Raw genomic sequence first — 14,672 nt, forward strand, 5'->3', positions numbered from 1 at the left:
TTACTTTATTTTCAAGACTTCTGTTTCCAATAAAACAGGATCTTTAAGGCATATGGACTCTTTGCTGATGTTTAATACGAGCGGCATTGTAATAAATCAACTGTTTTTGTTCATTTGCTAAACTGCCTGATTCAAAAAAAGATAACACGACAGCACATTCATATTTCTATGTAATTCACTACTCAGGGGGATCGAGGCGCTAAAGGTTCAGAAGGAGAGAAAGGGGATAAAGGAGACCAAGGTCTACATGGAGAGAAGGTAACAAAGACTTAGTCTGGGGTCAGATACATGAGGGTCCTCTAGAAATTGAGAGTTTCCATCTGAACAATTCTTTGAAATGAAGCTTCTACCTGGAGACATTAAAAGTCAAGAAGTTTGTACCTGTTGTTGAATTAAAGTGAACAAACTGCACAATGAATAATAACAGAATACACAATGCCAGACAAGTCTTCTGCCCTCAATAAAAAATACATTATTTAATTACATACAGTTTTGACCATCTTTCTTACAAGCCAGTGTATAGAAAAACTTTATCCCATTTGTAAAACTCATTAAATTTCAATAAACATATTAGTTATTTGCACAGCTAAATACTGTGGTATGCTTTTAATTGGTAATTATATCCCTGTATTTCAGCTCTTTACTTCCAAGATATCACACACATGGGTTAATCTCAATGTTTAAAATACTGTTCAAATAGTTTAATATTTTTAAAAAAAACAAGACCCAGAAAGTGGCATTACAATCTGCTTTTTTTTCATTGGGTTAGAGTTAGTGTTTACCTATTCCTATCTCCAAGATGTATTCCTAAGTGAACCCAACCCTAGCCCTAACTACAATCAACCTAACCCTAGCACTGACTGTAACCAACCCAAACCGAGCCCTAACTACAACCAACCCAACCCTAGCACTAACTGTAACCAACCCAACCCTAACTGTAACCAGCCCAACCCTAGCCCTAACTGTAACCAGCCAAGCCCTAACTGTAACCAACCCAACTGTTAGGTGTTATTTTCGGGGGGAGTGGCAGTCAGCGCTTGGCCTGGAGTACACCATATCAGCTGGAAATGACTGGATTATTTGATAACAGGATATCCCAGAGAACAGAAATCAGACCATGCAGCAATCAGTCTAACATCTGCTCTGTTTATTGAAAGATGAACAAAACTTCTTATAGGCAGTGATTAGAGCATATAGGGTTAACATGATGACACGTTCATGACCGCATTATTTTACACAGTGTTTGTCAGGAAAGAAATAAGCTCATTATTATAATTAGGTAAAATAGAGTTTTGAGAAGCAGTGTTTCTTATAACCATAATAAAGGTACATCTGGGCCCACAGCAAGGCCGTGTGAGCATCTTATAGAGATAACAGCTTCCAGGCGCATCGCCAGGAACATTTACAAGGCCAACCTAGCTATACAAAGATTCATAACATCTACATCTTTCCCACTACATAATAAATTGCTATAATAAATGTTTCTTAGACAAGATGGATGCCTAAGACAAAATGGAAACTAGAACAAGATGGCGTTGGTAAGGAAAACATTCCCTAACACCAACCCTAGCACCAACTGTAACCAACCCAACCCTATCCCTAGCTATAATCAACCCAACCCTAGCACTAACTGTAACCAACCAAACCTAGCCCTAACTACAACCAACCCAACCCTAGCACTAACTGTAACCAACCCAACCCTAACTGTAACCAGCCTAGCCCTAACTGTAACCAACCCAACCCTAGCACTAACTGTAACCAACCAAACCCTAACTGTAACCAACCCAACCCTAGCACTTACTGTAACCAACCAAACCCTAGCCCTAGCTATAATCAACCTAACCCTAGAACTAACTGTAACCAACCAAACCTAGCCCTAACTACAACCAACCCAACCCTAGCACTAACTGTAACCAACCAAACCTAGCCCTAACTACAACCAACCCAACCCTAGCACTAACTGTAACCAACCCAACCCTAACTGTAACCAGCCCAACTCTAGCCCTCACTGTAACCAGCCCAACCCTAGCCCTAACTGTAACCAGCCTAGCCCTAACTGTAACCAACCCAACCCTAGCACTAATTGTAACCAACCCTAGCCCTAGCTACAACCAACCCTAGCCGTAACTATAACCAATCCAACCCTAATTATAACCAACCCAACGCTAGCACTAACTGTAACCAGCCCAACCATAGCCCTAACTGTAACAAACCCAACCCCAGCCCTAACCCAACCCTATCACTAACTGTAACCAATCCAACCCTAGCTCTAGCTACAACCAACCCAACCCCTAACTGTAACAAACCCAACCCTAGCCCTAACTGTAACCAACCCAACCCTAGCACTAACTGTAACCAACCCAACCCTAGCTACAACCAACCCAACCCCTAACTGTAACCAGCCCAGTCCTAGCCCTAACTGTAACAAACCCAACCCTAGCACTAACTGTAATCAATCCAACCCTAGCCCTAACTGTAACCAACCCAACCCTAGCGCTAACTGTAACCAACCCAACCCTAGCCCTAACTGTAACCAACCCAACCCTAGCCCTAACTGTAACCAACCCTAGCCTTAACTGTAACCAGCCCTAACTGTAACCAATTCAACCCTAGTCCTAATCTGACCTAACCCTTTCCCTAACTGTAACCAATCCTAGCCCTAAATGTAACCAACCCAACCCTAGCCCTAACTGTAACCAACCCAAGCCTAGCACTAACTGTAACCAACCCAACCCTAAGTGTAACCAGCACAACCGTAGTCCTTATCTGAACCATATCAACCCTAGCCCTAACTATAACTATAAACAACCCAACCATTGCACTAACTCTAACCAACCCAACCCCTAACTGTAACCAACACAACCCTAACTGTAACCAACCCAACCTTAGCGCCAACTGTAACCAACACAACCCTAGCGCTAACTGTAACCAACCCAACCCTAGCCCTAACTGTAACCAACCCAACCCTTAACTGTAACCATCCCTAACTGTAACCAATGCAACCCTAGTCTTAATCTGACCTAACCCTTTCCCCAACTGTAACCAATCCTAGCCCTAACTGTAACCAACCCAGCCCTAGCCCTAACTGTAACCAACCCAACCCTAGCGCTAACTGTAACCAACCCAACCCTAGCGCTAACTGTAACCAACCCAACCCTAGCGCTAACTGTAACCAACCCAACCCTAGCCCTAACTGTAACCAACCCAACCCTAGCCCTAACTGTAACCAACCCAACCCTAGCGCTAACTGTAACCAACCCAACCCTAGCGCTAACTGTAACCAACCCAACCCTAGCCCTAACTGTAACCAACCCAACCCTAGCCTGAACTGTAACCAGCCCTAACTCTAACCAATGCAACCCTAGTCTTAATCTGACCTAACCCTCTCCCTAACTGTAACCAATCCTAGCCCTAAATGTAACCAACCCAACCCTAGCGCTAACTGTAACCAACCCAACCCTAGCACTAACTGTAACCAACCCAACCCTAGCACTAACTGTAACCAGCACAACAGTAGTCCTTATCTGAACAATATCAACCCTAGCCCTAACTATAACTATAACCAACCCAACCCTAACTGTAACCAACCCAACCTTAGCGCTAACTGTAACCAACCCAACCCTAGCCTTAACTGTAACCAGCCCTAACTGTAACCAATGCAACCCTAGTCTTAATCTGACCTAACCCTTTCCCTAACTGTAACCAATCCTAGCCTTAACTGTAACCAACCCAACCCTAGCCCTAACTGTAACCAACCCAACCCTAGCGCTAACTGTAACCAACCCAACCCTAGCCTGAACTGTAACCAGCCCTAACTCTAACCAATGCAACCCTAGTCTTAATCTGACCTAACCCTCTCCCTAACTGTAACCAATCCTAGCCCTAAATGTAACCAACCCAACCCTAGTGCTAACTGTAACCAACCCAACCCTAGCCTTAACTGTAACCAGCCCTAACTATAACCAATGCAACCCTAGTCTTAATCTGACCAAACCCTTTCCCTAACTGTAACCAATCCTAGCCCTAAATGTAACCAACCCAACCCTAGCCCTAACTGTAACCAACCCAACCCTAGCCCTAAGTGTAACCAGCACAACAGTAGTCCTTATCTGAATCATACCAACCCTAGCCCTAACTATAAATATAAACAACCCAACCCTAGCATTAACTGTAACCAACCCAACCCTTGCCCTAACTGTAACCAACACAGGCCTAACTGTAAACACAACCCTAGGCCTAATTATAACTATAACCAAACCAACCCTAGCCCTAACTGTAACCAACCCAACCCCTAACTATAACCAAACCAACCCTAACTGTAACCAAACCTAACCCTAACTGTATCCAACCCAATCCTAGCCCTAACTGTAACCAACCCAACCCTAGCTCTAACTGTAACCAACCCAATCCTAGTCCTTACTGTAACAAACCCAACCCTAGCCCTAAGAGTAACCAACCCAATCCTAGCCCTTACTGTAACAAACCCAACTCTAGCCCTAACTGTAACCAACCCTAGCCCTAACTGTAACCAACCAAATAGCATTCTTTAAGAAAATATAAGCCTCTCCTTACTAGCGTGGCCTCTCTTTACTAGCATGACCTCTGTTTACTAGAGTGGCTTTTTCTTACTATTGTGGCCTATCTTCTAGTTTGCCCTCTCCATACTAGTGTGGCCTATCTTCTAGTTTGCCTTCTCCATACTAGTGTTTCTTCTCTTATAGTTTGCCCTCTCCTTACTAGTTTGCCCTCTACTTACTAGTATGCCCTCTCCATACTAGTGTGGCCTCTCTTTTCTAGTGTGGCCTCTCTTTACTAGTGTGGCCTCTCTTTACTAGTGTGGCCTCTCTTTACTAGTGTGCCCTCTCCTTACTAGTGTGCCCTCTCTTTACTAGTGTGGCCTCTCTTTACTAGCGTGGCCTCTTCTTACTAGTGTGGCCTCTCTTTTCTAGTTTGTCCTCTCCTTGGAAAATGTCTGCAGATTCCCATGAAAAGGATAAAATAATATACAATATAAAAATAACCGTTCACTTGGAGTTAAAGAGACATATTATATTTCCTTAGAGAATGTTATTTTTAATAGGTTTGCATTACATACAGTATCTATTACATTATAGTTACAATCTCAGACCGATGAGCAATACGTTGCTGTACCTCAGAAGGATATGGCAGATGAGACAGTAAGGAGAGGTACATGTACACGCCAATCACATGCCTTACACTGAGGCAGTGCCAACCTTACAATTTGCGGGGCCCTGGGCAAGATAAATTTGTGGGGCCCCTCAGCCCAGTGCCCTTATTCCCTTCTCCTGTATGCCCTGCCCCTTGTATGGCCCATCCCTGTGTCAACATTCAGTGAAACCTATATAAAGATTAACACAAAATATTAGACCTCCTGATACCATAATCACTTCTCATAAACTAAAATACTACATATACATCTCATAACCAACCCGCTAACATTGTGGGGCCCCAAAAGAGCAGCTACAACACTTTCTGCAATGCCATCACTTTACACGCTTTATCATTTAGGCCATTGTATGTGTTTACATGTCTGTATATGAGCACTTTTGGTGTGGACTGTTATTTCAGGGGCTCAAGACCTAAACATAGTGACATTCTCATAAAGGGTTCTCAGTGGTAATAACATTGTTTTTGTCATAACAGGGGGTTAAAGGTGAGCAAGGAGACAAAGGTGCAACTGGCTTTCTAGGCCCTCGCGGTCCTGGTGGACAAAAGGTAACAACAGATAATACACAAATAGTATCACCAAGGCAGACCATCTTGGCTAAACGAACCCAAACTCAAAAAACAAACAACAAACATAATGTCACCTCTTTTGGATTCACCTCTAGGTGTTAACCCCCTATTTATTTTAGTAGTGTTGCACTTAATCTACATTTCTTTTTACACAGCCATGTTAGAAAATGTTGTTACCAGGTTAAATAATAGCATTACTAGGTTATAAAATGTCACAAGGTTAGATAATGATGTCAATAGGTTAAGTAATGACATTACTAGGTTAGGTAATGATGTCACTAGGTTAAATAATTACATTATTAGGTTAGATAATGACATCACTAGGTTAGATAATGACATCACTAAGTTGGATAATGATGAAACTAGGTTTATTAGATAATAACATTACCAGGTTAGATAATGACCTCATTAAGTTGGATAATTATGTCACCAGGCTAGATAATGACATCACTAGTTTGGATAATGATGTCACTAAGTTAGATAATAACATTACTAAGTTAGATAATGACATCACTAGTTTGGATAATGATGTCACTAGGTTAGATAACATTACCAGGTTAGATAATGACATCACTGAGTTGGATAATGAGGTCACTATGTTAGATAATGGCATTACTTGGTTAGATAATGTTACTACTAGGTTAGATAATGACATAAATAGGCTATTGATGGGCAACCAGTATTAGAGGGCCACAAATGCATCCATTAAAAGAAATTTAAAGTATCTTTTATATATGAATAATTTACCTCAACAATTAATCACAGCATTGCAAAATGTTCATTGTTGTTCAGTCCATGGATATCCCACTAGCCGATTAGTCCCAGACGAGTAACAAATTGCAGAGGAAAAGTTTTTTTAAAAAATATGCTTACCTGACAAATGTATTTCTTTTCTGGTGGTGGTCTGCAAGTCTATTATTCTGGGATTCCATTCCTGGCCACTAAAAGGGGGCAAAGATTCCCATAAAATCCCCATAAAGGCAACCATTAGCCATAGTAACCACAAACTATCCAATGTACCTTCATTTTTTTTATTTTGAACATTGTAATCTCCCACTACAGCACTGGTTTTCAAGCCTGTACTAAGCCTCTGCAAACTGTCCTCTTATCTCAGTTATTTTGACAAGCTTGTATTTTAGCCAATCAGTGCTGACTTCTAGGTAACTCCACGGGAGTGAGCACAATATTATATATATATATATATATATATATGACATGATGACATGAACTAGCAGCTTCTAAATGTGAAAAACGAACAAAATGTACTGAGATAAGGCGGCCTTCAAGGGCTTAAAAATTAGCATACGTGCCTACCTAGGTTTAGCGTTTTTAACAAAGAATACAAAGATAACAAAGCAAATTTGATGCATAAAAGTAAATTGGAAAGTTGTTTCAAATTGCATGCCCTATCTGAATCATGAATGTTTAATTTTGACTTTACCTTTAACCACTGCACCGCCAAAAATGCCATCTGAACATTAAAATAACAATTGCATCCTGAACTGAGCTAATCTGAGTCAGCAGCATGACTGCAGCCCGCCGGGGATGAAAAGCTGCGCAACAAAGCATGTGCTATTGCGCATAACAGAAAATCCCCAAACTTGCACAAAAACACAAAAAATGAACCGGTCAAAATTCACTAAGAGGTTCCACAGCACACAGTCATCTACCATAAAAATTATACATAAGTCATGCACAGACTAAAGTATATGAAATGGTTTAAACTGTCTAATAAATGTATCCCCTGGCTATGATGAACTGTATAAAAAACTGTACCTAGTAATAGCCTGTGGGCTACATGAGTGCAAGCTGATTAATGTGCTAACCTGACCACACCCACTCTACTGTGCTTACCTGACCACACCCACTCTACTGTGCTTACCCACTGCAGAAATGGCGGCTTCCAGTAGAGAGCTCATCCAGTGCTGTGAATGGCACAGCAGAGGATCACTGTAATCAGTATATTGATAAATCAACAGTAGGAGGCTAAGGGACCGGTCCCCGAGACACCTATGGCAAGCTTGTGACTAACTCCTACAGCAAGAGTAATTGTGTCACTACCCCACGCTCTAATCTCCTCTCTGAGGGGTAAATGAGCCTCTCAATGAAGAATCTGGAGCACCTCAATTCTTCACCTTCCTCCTGGGAGGCAAAGATAAGGCTGGCTGATTAGAGTGGTGGTGATGGTGGGGGGGGGGATTGAGCACTCATAGTTTTTGGGAATCTTTGCCACCTCCTACTGGCCAACAGTTGAATACCAGACATAATGGACTTGAGGCCTCTCACCACCTTATGAAATTCATACAATCCACCAGCACTTATAGGTATAAAAAGTTCATCTTTTATTGAAGGATCAAGTTTAAAATAAGCTTATTTTAAACTTGATTCTTCAATAAAAGATCAACTTTTTATTCCTATAAGTGCTGATGGATTGTATGAATTACATAGTGACTGAGAGGAGTTGCAGTTTTTCCTCACCACCGTGCACATTCAGTGGTGCTGTGTTCATACATGGTATTGGACCACCTTATGAAAGACATAAGGATGTTTACCTGTCATTAGTATTGAATGGACTAATAACTTATTATTATTATTTATCTTATCTGCTGTGGTTAATTAGGAACAGGAAATTATCTCCTGCCTTGATCATGCAATTGTTGCAGAGTGAGATTTCTAAATCCTGCACAATTCACTCTAGTGGCAGATTGAAATGTGCAGAATAAAAAAAAATGAAACTGCATTGGATAGTTTTCTTTAACTGTGCTAATGGTTTTGTATACATTAATATAGACATCAGAAAGGTGAATAGGCCTAAGTACAGTAAAGCACATTGCTGTAGTTCCTATAGAATAAATTCACTAATGTTTGTTTGTAAGTATATGGAACAAACCATACAGATAACTCATGTTTATGCATCTTTGAGTGAGGTATTAAAATTAATATCAATTGTGCATTTGCAAACACAGGAATTGTCACATATCCAATAAGTGTCTGTTCTTTTTTAGGGAGAACGTGGAGAGTCGGGTGAACCAGGAGAGCCTGTGAGTGTCATATAAATGTTGAGTACAAGTGAAGGTGAGTTGCGTGAGAAGCTTATCTCTAACTTCTGTCTCCAGGGTCAGCCGGCGAAGGATGGAATTCCAGGCACACGGGGAGAGAAGGGAGATAATGGGATGAACGGAATGAGAGGACTAAAGGTAAGGAACCCGGGACTGGGCTAAAGGGAAATGTCAACAGGAAACTGTTTATTTAATTGTTATTTATTTCCATCTACCCCAGAGGGCTGTATAATAGTTCTATTTACAACATTAAATAACCTTGTGCACAATGCTCTGTACCACTGTGATCGCTTATTCACTGAAGACATATGGGTGAATTGCTTCACAGGCTAGATAAGAGGAAAACTTGTGCATAGGGACAACCTGCAAACTTTTACAAGACGCAGCTACGAGGGAAGACGATAAGGCAAAGGAGACACAGGCAAAAGAGGAATAAATAGCTCTTTATTTTATACTATACAACATTTAAAATTAGGGGGAGGTAAAAGGCGAGTTTAAAATCCTCCACTACGCACAAATTATAAAGAAAATAACTCATTGTGTAGGTCATTAACAAATGTAGACAGGCCAGAAGGCTTTTCTTTCCCACAGAAAACCTCTGAATTACATTGTTTCCAATGCAGCAAAGGATTCTGTGTAAGATATGCTAATTAGGTTCACAATGACACACCTTTTTACTTCAAGTCTGCTTTTCAGCAGATTCCATTTACGCCAAAGCATTGCTGTTCACACAGCTTATAAGCTTAGCTAGGGTTAGTGCAGTAATTCATAACCATCCCAGGACAGACTGTTTCATGGTTTTTGCCACTCATCAGCTGGGAGAAGGTTTGAATCACTGCTGGGTTAAGTTGATTTAGGGGCAAAATACAACAACATTTAAAATTAGGGGGAGGTAAAAGGTTAGTTTAAAATCCTCCACTACGCACAAAATATAGAGAAAATAACTCATTGTGTAGGTCATTAACAAATGTAGACAGGCCAGAAGGCTTGTCTTTCCCACAGAAAACCTCTAAAAATGTTAAATGATGTATTTTGTCCCGAAATCAACTTCACCCAGCAATGATTCAAACCTTCTCCCAGCTGATGAGTGGCAAAAACCACAAAACAGTCTGTCCTGGGATGGTTATGAATCACTGCACTAACCCTAGCTAAGTTTATAAGCTGTGTGAACAGCGATGCTTTGGTGTAAAGGGAATCTGCTGAAAAGCAGACTTGAAGTAAAAAGGTGTGTCATTGTAAACCTAATTTGCATATCTTGCCCATAATCCTTTGCTGCATTGGAAACAATGTAATTCAGAGTTTTTCTGTGGGAAAGACAAGCCTTCTGGCCTGTCTACATTTGTTAATGACCTACACAATGAGTTATTTTCTCTATATTTTATACTATAATAATAGCTTTACTTTCATTAGTAACTAAGCACTAAACAGAGGCTAAAAACCCCACAATTATACTATTTATTTGTTTTTGAAAAAAAGTCAATATATTTTTAACAATGAGCTTTTATTTAAGGGAGACCGTGGCGTGAAAGGACTTTGTGGTCAAGATGGTGAAAAGGGAGACCGGGTAAGGAATATTGTTTATATAGCACCAAATAGAATTACAATTATGTGCTAACTGCAATCTGTTATTCAGATTATATAGTTTGTTACTCTTTGTATAAAAACACCTGGGAGAGTTTTTTATACATTTATTCTCTGGGTGTTTTTTAGGGTGAACCAGGCATCCCTGGTCGTCCTGGACTATCGGGGAGGAAAGGAGATTCTGTGAGTAGAATATAATGTGATCTAAATTGAATAATGCGACTTAGCTTGATCTTATAACAAATGTTTGAATTTATGTTTTCTTCTCAGGGAGACCCTGGAATACCTGGACATCCTGGTCTACCTGGAAAGGAAGGATTGGTGGGAAATAAGGTAAGGAAAGACGGTTGGAGACATTCACTAGGCAGTAGTGGTGCATTTATCAGAGAATGCAAATAGATTATTTTATATGGAACACATTCTAAGGTCTATGTTTTTATGTGATGTTTTGCCCGATACAACTGATAGGCTACGCAGTTTTTCGATCAATGTTGTCATCTTATTGTAGGGTGACAGAGGTATGGAAGGTCTTCAAGGCGCAAAAGGCGATCAAGGAGAAAAAGGAGATAGAGTGAGTATATTTACGTTTAGTACAAATCATCCCAGAATCTATCAATGCAGTTTTAGTGTAAATTTAGGATGAACACATTGTGCCAAGCTATGTACACAGAGACATGTGACTTAATTTAGCAGCAACAGAACTGTTCTTGACTTTAAATGTGTCTCATCTAATACCCAGAATAGCATAGCTCATGATAGACTGTGTCTTATTTAATTAGATAAATGCGCATTTGTTATCAATAAGGCACAGGAGCACCTGTGTTTTTCACTATCCTACTTCATTCATCTATGAATAGTTCTAAACATGTTTCTCAAGTGATAGATCATGTTGATTATCATTTGTCATTGATCTTTTCTCAGGGTATCGTTGGAACAATTGGCCCATCTGGCCCAAGAGGAGCAGATGGACTTCTTGGACCTCCAGGTCCACCAGGTCCTGTGGGTCCTAAAGGACCTGAAGGTCTTCAGGGACAGAAGGTAAAAATGTTGAACATCTATGTAATACAAGCTTGTTGATTGACTTTCATAACTAGTAAAATTTGCAACCAGAGAGAAGCCAGTATGATGAGATGAAGGTTAAAGACAAAATGTCTATTGAGTTCAATAATTGCATATCTTCTATATAAACTAGAGAACCATCAACAACTTGATCATAATGTGCAAGCTAATTTAACAAAAAAAATTTGGATCAGTGTCTCCATGAATAATTTTTTGGTAGATTTCACAGAAATCATAGTCTGAAATCTCAGCAACATAACACTATTATATTCATACAGAACATGAAGTGGATCAGGTTCATTTGTCAACATATGGGGAGGGTTCTCAATATTCAGGCAGAATGAAGAAGCTTTTCATTATTACTTAGAAAATGGGTGCTAAACCTTCCTTATTTTCTTTTTTTCAGGGTGAGAGAGGTCCTTCTGGAGAGTCAGTAACGGGACCACGAGGGATCCCTGGAATACCAGGAGAGAGAGGAGATCAGGTGCTGGGATGTTTTACGTCCTACTTTGTCTATTGATGCAAACAGCTGTGCAATAACCTGTGCTTATGTGTTATTTATTGTCTTAAATTATTGCTTAGATATTTGAAACAACAGTCAAGGCTGGGTGTCAGGCACCACTGGTGCTTCACAAGTCAGTCAGAAGCAATTTCATAACTCTTTCTATCAATTTTAGGGTAACATTGGGCTTGATGGCAACAAAGGAGACAAGGGAGCACCAGGCATGACGGTGGGTTTTATTATGATATTTTTTTGTATTGCACCGCAAAATTACGTAGCGTTATTCATTAACAACCTCTACTGGAGTTATATTGTACATATAAATGTCTGCTTGCTCTCTGTTCATTGCAAATAAATATATTAAGTTGTTATGGTATAGTAGAAAGAAGCTGATGCTGGCTGCTCATTGGGGTGGTGGAATAATAAACTCCCGGCTGCTCTTATTAAACTTTGTTAAATGACTATAAATAGTTACTTTACAGGTTTCTCTAAGCTCACCTTGCAGCTATTTGTGCTTTGTTATTTCTCATACTCTTCACCTGTGAGTAAGTAGACTTGCCTGTTATATTGATGATATCTAATCTTATTTATTTATTTTTGCCTCTAGGAGGATGAAATTCGAGGCTTTGTCAGACAGGAAATGAGCCAGCACTGTGGTGAGTTAAATCCCCCGATCTTTGTGTTATGTAGAAGGGTCACTAATATGAGGATAATGTAGTTTTAATCTAAAAAAAAGATTGGTGCATTAATGTGAGCATAAAATACTAATTGCTATCATCTGTTTTTTTTGCAGCCTGTGGAGGTCAGTTGAAATTTCTTGTTAATCCTGTGGGTAACAAAAACGTATTTTAGTTCTGCTGTTTATTGCTTTTATCTTAGATAAAGGAAAGTAAAAGAACAAAACAAACGTCAGGTTTAAGTGATTCTGTAAGTTATATATTCTTCATAAAGACATGGTTAACTTAGCATATAGTGGCCTAAATTCATAAAGAAATCTCTCCAATTACTGGAGTTGTTTCACTAAAGTTTCAGCTGATCCGCTACAAAGAGTTTTTGCTGAGTTCAAGAGATATTTAGCTCAGAAAAATATGACTAGAGCATGTGTGTTTTATAGCTGTTAAAATCTTTAAACCACAAAGAGCAGGATCCCTTCTGTAACTAAACCACCATGCCACAGTTATGTCTGCCCTATTAGCCGAAATCTGCTGCCACTGGCGTTAGTATCACATCCCCATATTTGGCCAACTTTGTATTTTAAGTAAACAAAAAGTAAATCCTATAGTGCAGTAATGGAATATGAAGGTTATTTAACTGTGAAATAATGAACTGATGTGTTTATGATGCAGATTTCATTTCTTGGTTGTATTAAATATCTTATGAAATATTGTGCTAGGTATTAAAGACTTCATTTTAACTCCCAACTCCCCAGCTCGAGGACTTGCCCTGAATGTAGCATGACGTGTGGGTGTTTTCTGCATCCGTCTTGTCTACTGAGCATTGTTTGTGTTCCTTGTGTCATTATACTAACCCTTTAGTTACTGCATCGTGTTCTCATGTGAGACCCCTGCATGCTAAACTTTCTCCTGACCATGTGTTTCAAGAGTACATTAAAATGAACAACTCATAAATGTTAAACTGCTAAAACTTATTTTACAAAACTGACTTATTTAAATTTCCTGTGAGCTTCTATCTGCAGTCATATAATCCCTCCCTTGAGCACACCTACATTTAATTCTATAGAGCACGGTTTATGACTTTTACCAATTCTCATACTAGTTAAAAAAAATTATGTTTACATCAGGAATGTGTAATGTTTTTCTGCAAGGGCTGGACACAGACCATATTTTTGGGATATCTTTGTGAAAACATTTATGAAACACTTGGTAATTACAAGATGTTTTTTACAGTCTTACAGTAAATTAACATACTGATCAAGTGTGAAAACTTTCTAAATACATTTACTTCTTGTTTGCTGAAATAGTTTTTAGTGACCAACGTTTTTTATTATATTGCACTTTTTATTGTAATCTATTAAATATTTGTTGAGTGATCATTTTTTAGATATTTTTAACTGCATTGGGTCTTTTAGGTTTCTTCACATTAGTAGTGCAGCTTTTTTGTTTTTGCAGTTTTGCTGCAATGTTATACATTAGCAAAAGCACTAGATGGCAGCAGAAATGTGCTCACTGTCTATCTAGATATCTCTTTAACAAATAATAAAATCAGAACAAAGCAATATCCCCGTGTTTCCGGCGAGCCTTCAGGCTCTCCGGAAACCGTAGTTAAGGAGCAGTCTAAAGACCGCTGCTCCATAACTTGTCTGCTTGCTCTGAGGCCGCGGACATCAATCCGTACGATCTTATACGATCTGGCTGATTGACACCCCCTGCTAATCTGAAGGGGGCGGCATTGCACAAGCAGTTCACCAGAACTGCTTGTGCAATGATAAATGCCGACAGCCTATGCTGTTGGCATTTATCGATGTGCAGTGGACATGATCCGCTATATCGGATCATGTCCGCTCGCACCTTAATAAATAGGCCCCTCTATCTTAATCATCATAGAAAAATGTTAGGTTTCCTGCCCCTTTAATATGTTCTTTTTAAGCAAATCCTTTCACTAGTAACGTCCCATCCCATGTAATATTTGTGTCAGTTTGCACTTATGTCATTTTACATTAATAATATAAATATATCAAGCTGCAGTCATTTTGC

The 14,672-nt window shown here is 39.6% G+C and overlaps 1 protein-coding gene across 1 annotated transcript in view; it reads left to right on the plus strand.

Annotated features, from left to right (window-relative positions):
• Positions 1 to 12,676, plus strand: part of COL7A1 (collagen type VII alpha 1 chain) — a 398,512-nt gene extending 385,836 nt beyond the window's left edge. Inside the window, exons 102-113 of the mRNA XM_053689357.1 lie at positions 187 to 258; positions 5,665 to 5,736; positions 8,763 to 8,798; positions 8,874 to 8,954; positions 10,327 to 10,380; positions 10,527 to 10,580; positions 10,668 to 10,730; positions 10,906 to 10,968; positions 11,319 to 11,435; positions 11,863 to 11,940; positions 12,134 to 12,187; positions 12,566 to 12,676. Coding sequence (XP_053545332.1) covers positions 187 to 258; positions 5,665 to 5,736; positions 8,763 to 8,798; positions 8,874 to 8,954; positions 10,327 to 10,380; positions 10,527 to 10,580; positions 10,668 to 10,730; positions 10,906 to 10,968; positions 11,319 to 11,435; positions 11,863 to 11,940; positions 12,134 to 12,187; positions 12,566 to 12,676 — 855 coding nt within the window. The remainder of the gene's footprint in view (positions 1 to 186; positions 259 to 5,664; positions 5,737 to 8,762; positions 8,799 to 8,873; positions 8,955 to 10,326; positions 10,381 to 10,526; positions 10,581 to 10,667; positions 10,731 to 10,905; positions 10,969 to 11,318; positions 11,436 to 11,862; positions 11,941 to 12,133; positions 12,188 to 12,565) is intronic.
• Positions 12,677 to 14,672: the final 1,996 nt, after the last annotated feature.

The sequence above is a fragment of the Bombina bombina genome, chromosome 7 (genome assembly GCF_027579735.1).
Source record: "Bombina bombina isolate aBomBom1 chromosome 7, aBomBom1.pri, whole genome shotgun sequence".
NCBI lineage: Eukaryota > Metazoa > Chordata > Amphibia > Anura > Bombinatoridae > Bombina > Bombina bombina.